General features: G+C 36.6%; 1 protein-coding gene across 1 annotated transcript; it reads right to left on the reverse strand.

The window, feature by feature from the left end:
* Positions 1 to 728: 728 nt before the first annotated feature.
* On the reverse strand, positions 729 to 11,065 carry LOC141930323 (putative short-chain dehydrogenase/reductase family 42E member 2). The gene is made up of 11 exons (XM_074841006.1): positions 10,492 to 11,065; positions 9,864 to 9,959; positions 8,828 to 8,885; positions 8,058 to 8,176; positions 7,014 to 7,089; positions 5,530 to 5,612; positions 4,156 to 4,293; positions 3,095 to 3,160; positions 2,358 to 2,421; positions 1,571 to 1,644; positions 729 to 977 (listed from the first exon to the last, which is right to left on the reverse strand). Exons 1-11 carry the CDS (start codon positions 10,831 to 10,833, stop codon positions 729 to 731), a joined length of 1,365 nt encoding a protein of 454 aa, XP_074697107.1. The 5' UTR covers positions 10,834 to 11,065.
* Positions 11,066 to 11,570: the final 505 nt, after the last annotated feature.

An 11,570-nucleotide genomic window follows, 5' to 3' on the forward strand; every position in this document is an offset into this window, starting at 1 on the left:
ACTGTGACATCAATGTACTAATGTAACTTAGTTAACTTCCAGTTTAATTTAAATGTCAGTTTGACTCATGAAAACCCATACCTGCATGTGCCCCCTTAGGCCTCCGGACTGGTGCCAGGTGCTGTCACAGATGGTTCTGCACCACAGGGGCAGGGCGGGAGCGGTTCTGGAACAGACTGCGCAGAGGCACAGGACTGACTAGTGAAGTTTCAAGTACACTTTTATTTTCCCTCATATGCAGTGATACAGCTAATTCACAAAAGAAATTCACACAGTGTGAACTCTCTCTGTAGGGCTGGTGTATGTTATTTACAGTAATCGGTTCTGTCTGTCCCTTTGCTAGTTCCTCAGTTCCCCAAGGCAGTGTGAGCCGTAGCAGCAGCTGTGGTCAATATTTCTCCTTTAGCAATTTTTCTTCACCGGCGAAGCACTGCAGGCTGGCTGTAGCTCTTGCTCTTTCTGCAGGTTCTCATTTACTTCAGCAGTCAGTGTGGAAAGTTGTTTTTTTGGTGAAATAAACAGATTCAATAGTCTTGACTCCAGTGTGTTTCAGTGATTTGGCCGTAATTGCTTACTGTATTTTAATTTCTCAAATACAGCTACTGATGTTACAGTTTTGTTTTTAAATCTAAAAATAACTTGCTGTTTATTGTATTGGGGCCATTAACTATTGTGGAGATTAGAATGAGCCAGGTAGCAGTACTGTGAGTACATGCACTTTATGCAAGTCAGTGTTGTGTCTCTTTAAAAAAATGCAAAACTGAAAGGCCATCAAATCTTAAAGAAAGAAAGATCAAACTTAAACTAACAATTAAAGAAAGCAAAACTTTGAGGAAGATGTGATGATTCTGGGCTTCTGGTCTGGTTTTAATGTAATGGTCCACAGAATCAGCAAATGCAAACTTCTCTGGGCTGTACCCCAGCTGACTTCGTGCCTTGTCAATTCGAAATGTATGAGTTATAGAAATGTTCTGTACCTTTAGGGCAAAAGAGTCAACATACAAACATATGAATACATAGGAAACGGGAACAAAGTCTGTAAAAGCACAATTAAAGGAAATGTTAAATAAAAAACCCCACTACCCCACAACATTATATGAATGTTCTATTGACATTATGTCCCATTATGTTTAAAATTGTTCACTCAAAAAGAGAATCTTGAAAGCCCAAAGAGGCAGTAAAAACTGGAAAGCAGAATCTTCTAGCCTTGAAAACATCCACAAAAAATGTTCTGCACTCATTTATGTATCAAAGGAGGCAGATAAAAGCCATCTCTTAAGTGCTTAAATATCTTCAGAAATTAGAGTCCAACTGACCAGCTAAAGCCATACAGGTTACTGGCCCTTGAGAGGAAGGAGCTGAAGTAGCCTCTCCCAGATGGGAAACTTAAGTGCTTCTCTTTTCAAAGATTATGGTAACGAGCATAATATATTGCCTAAACTGTACATGATGCGTACATTTGCCCTGGAAACTGGGTGGATTTTACTTTCTACTAACTTAAATTGTACTTCAGTATTAACATGTATGTATGCATCCTGTGAGAATGAAGAGGAGTTTACAAAGACTTTACCTCATTTCTGGTCAGCAGTGGAGACAGTTCAACAAATGGTTTCAGCATCAGATGAAGGTATTCCATTATCATGGCTGTATAACAAAAGATTTCTACTTGAGATAAGAATAGTAAATTGCTATGCTATTACGCTTTTGGCATATCTCACTCTGTATATGATAGTGAAGGATAATCACGCCCCTAAGAGCTCAGGGCACCATTGCTAACATCAACAGGGCTACTTGCTCACAAGGGGTTGGATTTAATCTTAATATTTCAGTCAGCCTGAAATAGGGTGCTTGTGTGAAAAGGGTTTGGAGGGTTAGTGACAAGTCTTGTGAAAAACTCGTGAGACTTCATAAAAAAATGGGGTGACAACAAAATACTCAAAGTTGGATTGTGTTTTAGCTGCACATGGGGCTTGATTCTGGAGAGCATGGGATACAGGAGAACAAGGAATGTACCCATGCAGCAAAACAGATACTCTTCAGTGTATTTCATGAAGTCATGGATTTTTGCATTTTAACTTTTTATGTTTATACCATTAACAGATGTATAACTTTGTGGAGTTAAGCCCTACATAAAAGCTGTTTTTGTGGGACTTAAATAAGAGATCATTCTCTTTTCAACACACTGTGTAGAGCTGAACTACTACTACTACACCCCTAACTACTGCACACTAGATGAGCCCACAGCATACTTTTATACATGAAAATTTTGGGCAAATTAAAAAAACCCCACCATTATATTACAATTAGGAATGAGGGTCGTGTGGACAGGAAAGAGAAAAGTTGATAAATATTTTTACCTGATGCATAAACTAAGGAAGTAGGAATACGTATCCGTGGTTTACTGCAACCTAATCTTTCAAACTGAAAGAGATTTAAAAAACAGTGATAAAAACGGAAACTTCAAGCAAGTCTTAAAGTTTCAATACAGAAGATATTTGTGGAAATATTTACTGATAAACCAGAAAAAATTATCATTGCTGTTACTATTTGAGTTTTCATTTTTCAGGGGATTCCAGTTACATGTCACATGCAGACACTATGTAATTTTCAAGTGGCAGTCTTAAAAAAAGGAAAAAAAAGTTTATAATAATTGATTGAAGTGTCATGTGTGCTGATACCTAATTTAACATTGTGACATATTTATGGTTTTGAGCCCACTGTTAACAATAAAATGTTCTTTTGAAAAGACTGTATGTTACAGATTAATAGTTAGGAGTTATATTTTTTGTGCACCCAAAATAGCCACCATTAACAGATGTGTGCCCAAGAAATGAAGATAATGACAACTCAAAAGAGGATACTGGTTTAGATGGTCCTTTGGTCTCAGTGAGGACAGTTGCTCTAATGTAATATTTTAGGTAGGCTTTGTTACAGCACTAATCACACTGAATTCAAGAAGGAATTAAACCCACATTCAGAACGGAACTCTTACACCCAAAGCAAACATACCAAATGTAACATGCACACAAAAGCTGGAGTTGTATACAGTCAAAGAAATTAATGTATTTGGAGTTGAAGTATATATTGCACGTACAAGTGGAGTTAACCATTCAAAAAGGTTGAATTTTTCGCCATCATTAATGAAATACACCTGGCCACTCTGTTAAAGAGGTAGAGAAAAGTTAGTAAAAATAATACTACATATATATTGACTTATTTTTCTTTATCTCACTCCTTGTGAATAGCTTAAAAATAATACAGCAATATAAAATATGCATGGATGTACATACAAGTCAACAAACTATCTACATGTGTTTCAATCAGTTGTACTAATGTGTGCAATGAAATTGGGGGACAAGTGGTTTATGTGATTAACATGCCTTGGTATAAATTATTTATTACAGATGTGCCTATACAGAAGGGCTATACAGAGATTAGCAAATGCACTGAAAGTGGTGCCGTATCTCACTTGTACTGTTAACACAAATTCACCAAATGGTGGGACATGTTCTGCTCTCTGTCTAGTTAAGACTCATTGAAATCTGCAAGACTCCATCTGTGTAACCAAGGCATAAGTTACCTCTTTGCTTTTGCTTTTAGGGTTTTAGAAAAAGTAGTTTAATCTACTTCAAAAATCTTTCTACTAATACTTTAAGGGTAGTGCTTCTAGGTCAAATAAAAAACTGTGTTTACAAGGAGGAAAACAGTTGCAACTATTTTTGAAACCAATCCAGATGAAATGTGCTTTTATTTGCATATGGTATGGGAAGAACTGATTATCACAGTTCAGAACATTAAGCCTGGATCTATATACAGGGGAAAAATCTGCCTGACCGTCCAATTTCATTTCTGACATAGCATATATATAACATTCTTTGCTCATCTTCCAGAAATAGCAAATATTATATTACAAAAATGCAAAGATGGAGATGTTCTTACAGAACTGAATATTCCAACTCTTAACACACTGCACAGCCAATGCTGCCAGGTTCCACACTGTTCATAGCACATTTGTCAACTAAAAATACAGACAACAACATAAGCTAAAGGACAATAACACAAATATTAATTACTACTACTACAGTAGTTACTACAGTACAGGATAAAGTGGCAGGATCCACTGTCAAAACTGTGGTGCTTTTATTGTTCACTTACAGCTATGTAGTTCTTTTCAGGGGTGAGAGCTTCAGCAGCTAGAATTTGAGCTTGAACAAGATTCTCTGCATGCACCCAGTTCATTTTAGCAGAAGGATCCCCAAACTTGAAGCTAAGTAGCCCTCTCTCAATATTCTTCTGTAGACATAAACAAACGTGAAACCAAAGCAAAATGGGTTTTAAGATGAGGTACAGTGCAGTTTCTTGTCCAGCTAATTGTAGGTTTGTCTCTACTTAAAAAAATACATGAATCAATTAAAAATCAAGAAGTGTAGAGAACTTTAAAAATATTGCTCATGAGGAAGGATCGAAGAACATATTGAACACATTTATGTCCTGAATTTACAAAAAAATACAAGTCTGTTCAAAGGATAAATAAAATACTGTATGGAAAGGTAAGATACAGTTCTGAATGGATCAAAGTATTCACAAAATTGGATCAAATTTAACAAATAGCTTTGGCTGGGAGAAAATGGAAGGTAATGCTAGGTGTCACACTTTTCATTTAATGGGTACATTTTAGAAATTGCAAAATGTGACAGTTGCATAATGCCTTAAAATGGGCTCGTAACAAGCTTAAATTCTTACACAAATTTAAAAAGACTATATTGGGGGGGGGGGGCCTAAAGCAAACATCTCAGGTTTAACTAAAATTACATTTACCATTCTTAAAAGTTATTTTATTTAGAAGATTATAAAGTATATTTTGACTGACTTCAATATAATTCCCTACCTCGCCACAAAACAAAGATATTTATTATGCGGTAAGCTTGAATCTATTCTTTCCTCAAAGCTGTGTGTAACTTTATATTGTACTGATGCTTTTAAAATAACTGACTCATATAATTCTACAGGGATCATATTCTAAACACTGTACTAGTCCTACAATTTAAAACACAGCAAGTGAAAAAGTAAAACAAGAGCACCTCAGCTGTTTGCCCTTTAGTAACTTATTGTACCAGAAGGTGCTTTCGACTCCTTAACTTGTTTCATTGGATTGTGAAAGCTGTTAATAGTTGAGACTGGAAATAAGATATTTTGCTGTATCTCTTTTCATTAATATTTTAAACCATTTAGTGTAACTTGCATGCAAACAGACATTTTAAATATCACAGACTGGCCTGAATCTTACAGTAAGCGTTGCATTATAAAGCTGGACTTAACAGGTGTTTGTATTTCAAAAAAAGGCTTTTTAAATGTACTAGGCATTCTTTACAGATATAATATAGTTCCTGTTAACAAAGTTGTATCACACTCAGCAGCCAATTGAATTGTTGATTTGCTGCCTAATAAGAAGGTCAATTTATAGCACAAATAAGTGATGCTGTTGTATATCATAGAAGATTCTGCTGATCAAAAAATTAAAATACATACTGCTAGCCTTGGCAAGTGTCTTTGCTCTTCTGGTCCATAGATTCCTGGTGGGCGAAGAACACATGTATAGAGCATTCCACCTCCTAGAAGAATTGGTAAGACCATTCTTAAGTGACATTCACATGGCTATACCTTTCTTTTTATGAACCAAAAACTGTGGTAGCAGAACTTACTCTGAAATAAATTCACCATCTTAAAAAATAATACATACTGAAAGGTGTTGGATTAGTAGCTGGATATTAAGTTGGCAGAATCAGAACATGCAAACCAGCAAGATAAGACTCAGGGAAGTCCTGCCAGCATAGTTGGATTCCTAGAAATTACCAGATATTTCAAACCTCTCTCTCACCAGTCCTTTTTCTCTGTACCAAAGCGCCAGCTGTGGTGATGAGTTTGCTGAAGTGAGCAAGTTATTGGTAGGAAAGTGGAATGAAACCAACTAATCTCATACAAAAGTATTGATGGGAAACAGTGACTCGCTAGCAGTACAGGGTAGAGCTGAAAGGTTCTCAACGGTAGGCAGAGCCCACGAGAAGTGCTGTAGAAGTTCGTGATAATTTCAGTGGGAGAAAGGGTGGACCATCATAAAAATCCAATCACTTCCCAAGTATATCAGTTGGCTGGTTCATCATCTGCTAATAGCTGTTCTTAATAGTACTTGAAAACATGCAAAATACTCAATCCTGCTATGGCACAGGATCAAAATGGGTTGTTTGGAACACTGACTGGTTCCAATTTCATCGACAAATGCAGAACTGTGCATTGCTCCTAAAATAAGATGGTCTTTGATGTGAAGAGGAAATAAGGAAAAAGAAACCTTTATTTTTTAAACAAAATAATTCTATTGGAGTGGAATGCCCACCAATGACTTTATATCTCTTTATAGCCCTCTGCAAGTATCAAGTGAAGAGAGTCTTTTCTGTAAGTTGTCTACAGCTAAATTTAGCTCAGTATCACTTGGTCACATAGAATCATGTTACACTTTACATTAGTTTGTTTTGCACTGGCAGTTATAGTATCTCACAGGTGAGCTTAAGTATTCAAGTGTATAACTGGCTTCCTCAACATGGAAAACTTCGGGAAGCACTAATAAATAATTCCAGGCTATAGTATCAGGTGGCTTCTTCAGATTTTAAAATATAACTTGGGGCAGGGTGGGTAACAATTTAATCAGCATTCATGTTTTACTTATGTTGCATAGTACAGTGACATTAAACACTTGTTTTTGTTTAATTTATAGCTGTCTTCATCTTTTCAATTAACATACTGAACTAATTGCTACCATGCTAAAACTTTTTACAGATGCTGTGGGAACTTAAAAACAAAGTGAAAATCTATTAATTTGTGCGAGGGGGTAGATAACTTGATTTCATAATTGCACAATTCACAATCTTCCACCAAGGATTGATACAGGATACAGGATGGTAGTGAGGAATAAGAAGAGGAGGAGTAAATTCTATGAATTCGTGCTAGGACAAAAGTACCTGCTAGTGGCGTTCCATTAGCTGCTAGTACCATTTGTTCTGCAATTGATTTGGTTCTGGAATAATGATCAACATGCTACAGAGAAAAAGCAAATATGTTTTTATCTGTTCTTGAAATGACAGGGCAGAGGGGCATCTCTTCTCTACTAGGTTTTACTTAGCAGATGGCAACAAATACCTCAAAATACAGAATTCATGGGTTATTAGTTTAGGGTAAAACACATGCACATTGCTAAGGTAAGCAAGCATTTTTGTTTATGCAAATCCAGTTAATTAATTTTAGCACATTTGAGAAGCAATAAATATATGTATGCTTTGAATGCTGCCAAGAATGTAATTGATCACTACTTTGTAATCCGGATTTCTTTTTCAGGTAATGGAAAAGTCAAAAGCCAAGTTTTAAATACATTATGACTGGTCTGAATTATCTTGTTCACTTTCTTGTGGCACTATCCCAGAGAAACTATTATTTGATATATTATTCAAAATATAAATTCAATATTTTCTCTATCCATCTCTACTTCTTGAAAGACTGTGAAGTACTTGATGGAGAGAGGAGTGAAACAAAAAACAACTGTGTATACAAAGCACCCAGAAGTACTTTCTCCTTTTTAATTAAATGCAATAAAACCATATAAAAATAGACTGCTTTTCCATATCAACTCTACAATGAATATACGTCATCTCCAATAAGGGAGAAGCAGAAAAATCATATAAATAATAAATGGCTAAAGAGGCACCAAGCCATATAACACAATCCGTGTGTCCAGGTGGAATTTCATTAATGTTAACGGGACACTGTATGAGTTATTTTCCAAAAGCAAGGCCTTGATAGGAAACAGAGAAATATATACTGCAAAGTACATGAAACTGCTGTGTCAAGGTTGTGAATAGCATCTACGAAGAATGTAAAGAGTTTTCTTTCTTCTTTCTTGTACCTGGATTCTGGCATCAGGCAAAACATGGTCACAAAAACACCAGGCTTTTTCAGAAACAAGAAAGTAAACGAAGAGGAAACTTGAAAATATAATACAACCAAACTACCTTTTCAATTGGAAAATATGGCACAGTTTCCTCATCACCATCTTCAATAGGAAGCCCTCCAAACACCACGTTTACTGTACTGGTGTATATCAATCTAGCGATGTTCCTTTGCTTGCAGGCTGTGGCAATGTGTAAAGTAAATTAGTTTAGTGGAAGATGAAACTATGGAAAGGAAGTTTGTATGAGCTTTTTTCTGAGAAACTGACAAATCTTAAAAGAGCAAATCCTTCCATTTTATGATTGGGTGACTTAAAATGCAAAGCATATTTAAAGGATCAATAGCAGTTTAGAACCAAGTGCTTTATAATCTGGGACATGCTAATTTGGATGCTGCAAGCTAACACTGTGCCTCTGGGAGGGCGGCTACCAGCCTACTGAGATGGGCTTCAGCTCTAGCCAGGTTCTAAGCAGAACCATCTGCTTCAAGGGCTGCCCACTACCTGTGCACAAGCTATTCGATAGCAACGAGGTTTACTGCCACAAAATACACACGGAAACAGTTAACTCCTTACATGGATATGGATTCTGACATCAGATCAAATACGATTACAAAAAGCTGAAGTAGTTGAACTGCAGTGCTGGCTATCATATCACACCCCATAGCAGAATCGAGCATGAAAAAAACCTGACATGTTTCCTCATCTTCTGCCAAAAATGTTAAGTATTTGGTAAAAAACAGTGTGTGCCAAAAAAGCCAACTGGCTTTTTCTAAGTGGTGTAATATTTTGATATGCTATACTAACACCCAATGGCAAGGTTAGATACCATACCATCAATGATGAATCTTGTTCCATGAACGTTTACAGTTTCAATTTCTTCTCTGTGCAACTAGGAAAATAAAGAAATTGTGCATTTTAAAATAATAATACATTTTAAATTCAATAGGGGGATGTTATAAATGTCCCCAAATAAAAGTAATGAGTTTAGTGCTTTGATCATAAAAATAATCATTTAGACTGATGTTCCAGACTTCAGGAATTCAAATCATTATTTTTAAACTATGTCTGTATTTTTTTTGCATTTTTACAGACTAGTCTGCTTGAAGCAAAGAGAATCGCGGTGCTTCTGAACACACGTTTCCAGTGATTGTACATCTTGCAGCAATGTGTTCAATATCCATGTTTCAGTAGCACTTCAGTGACCAATTCCAAGTATGCATTGCTCAATTGCAAACATCTTTGAATGAGCTATTTTATCTAGCTGAGGTAATTACTGAAGTTTGTTTTATTAATTAAGGTAAGAAAGGGTATGTGTTTGTAACTTTAATCATAAGAATTGTGGCTCAGTCCTACATCAAATACATCCTTACAGCTTTTTACCCACTAATGGCAAACAGTTAAGACTTGAAATGCAGCCATTGTTATAATTTAGTTATAGAAAATAGTTTAGAATTTACTTCAGGTTTCATTCCTCCCAGTGACCTTACAGCTAGGAGTTCTATGTGAAAGGTTGAGGGAAAGATGAGGGGTTTGGAGGGAACCAGCCTCCCTTGTCTTTCCTTTTGTCCTTGCGCTATTTTCAGAACTCTTCAATGCCATTTCCAACTCAAAAGCCCTCCCAGGATGCTGGTAGAGCCTCTAACGGGGAGGAAATAATTTTACAACTAGGAAAACAGTACTGTAAGCAGACTGCTTGTAGCTAGCACAACAGTTTGCACAGAGCAATTTACCAAAACAGCCTGGATCTGGATTCAGGCTCTCAGGATAATCTAAAGAGATAAAATCTAACACGCAGTGTTACATCACCGAGTCTCTCATCCTCAGTGTGGACAATCACACAGGAAAATACAAAATGGTTTGGACTTACTTGCTCTCTTCCTGACATTCCATATGAAGCTACATGAAACACACAGTCAGCCCCTTCACAGGCTGCAGATATGGCATCATAATCCCTGACATCTGCCTGTAATACATATGAAAAGATAGTTGGACTTGAAATGAAAGCTGCAGGTTAGCATTTGTCATGCAGCAGGTTAGCAGAGAGGGAGTGCATATCTATCATTGTACTTACTGTACATCCTGGGACTGAAAACTAGGCCCATTTCAATACTTCCTGATAATCATATGTTCTTCCAGAGAACTCCAAGGACTTTAAAAACATTAATTAAGCCTCATAATCCCCCTATGTTCATTCTACAGGTGATTAAACTAAGGCACAGATGAGGACAGTGACTGGGTCCTGAGGAGTACTTCAGTGTCAGGAGGTGAAGTGGGTTCTCTGTGCTACGCATTACAGGTTTCATTGTTTTCCTTATTTCAGATGTACTTAAATCAGTTGACAAAAAAATCATGTGGGTTATTCACACAGTTAAAAAGGTTATTGAAATTTGCAATCATTTGCAGTTAGGTATTTGGATTCTGTGAAAACTAGTAAGACATTATGGAAAAGGTAAACAAGCTAACTTTGGCTGTTGTGAAAATGTAATTTTTCATACCTGGATACACACTACTCCATTGGGAATTTTCCAGATAGGCTTGTGTATGTCATACAGAACGACAGAAGCTCCTGCATTGGCAAGAGCACATCCCAGCTTGTATCCAAAGTAGCCTCCGCCTCCTGTCACTACTGCTCTCATACTTTTTTCATTCAGTGCTCCAGCATTTCTGTTCACTTCGGAGTTAGAGGTTTGGCGCCAGGGTGTTGCTACCCCACGCCGTGTAAGTTTTCTGTCAGTGAAATACTGTCTTCTATTACCAGACACATGTAACAACTTCTCCTCCGTGTTGAAAATTGCTCCATAGCGCTCCTGGATGCAGACGATTCCAGTGAGCTTCATCTTAACAAGCTCTATTCACAGCAGCAAAACTTTCCTTTAATGCAACCTGTTTAAGAGAGAAAAAAGCAAAACACTGGCTACAAAATTTCCAGATTTCAAAGATTTCTTTTAACAGACTAATTTAATTTTTCTGCTTAGATTGTTTAAGAGTTTGTTTAATCGTAATTGTCACATTTTACAAACATTTTAAATGTCTGTATATTATATTAAAGACAGCATCCTGAAAACAAATAACAAAGGTTGCATGTTTTGGACTAAATATTTATTTGCAGATGCTATCCAAAATAATCAAGAAAAGCTAAAAAAAAAAAAAATTCCCTACTGCCATGAATTCAAATGTTTTCCACAAATGGGTCAAAATTAGAATAACAGTACAGACCATAATTTTTTATTAGTGGAAGAGAATTTGCTGCCTATGTGAAATGCATCTCGTGGTCTTAGTTCAGTTCATTCTGGTTTGTGTCACAAGTGATGTAGGCCCATACCTGAATTTGAAATCTTGAACCGTCAGGAAAACACTAATGATGAACAAATTGCATTTAAGTTTCTGTGCTTAAAAAACAAGCAAGCAGGGCCAAGCAGAACAGCAGCCGAACAAAACTTCCCCTAGAGCAAAGAAATTTTTAATGCTTCTTCCACTTGTCCCCGGTGTACCACAAAGACAGACGCATCTGAGAAAAGTGGTATTTTCAACCCCTTTCTAAGTAGCGGCAGCTGAATGTAAGTTAAGAACACAC

This window comes from Strix aluco, chromosome 15 (assembly GCF_031877795.1).
Source record: "Strix aluco isolate bStrAlu1 chromosome 15, bStrAlu1.hap1, whole genome shotgun sequence".
In the NCBI taxonomy this organism is placed as follows: Eukaryota; Metazoa; Chordata; class Aves; order Strigiformes; family Strigidae; genus Strix; species Strix aluco.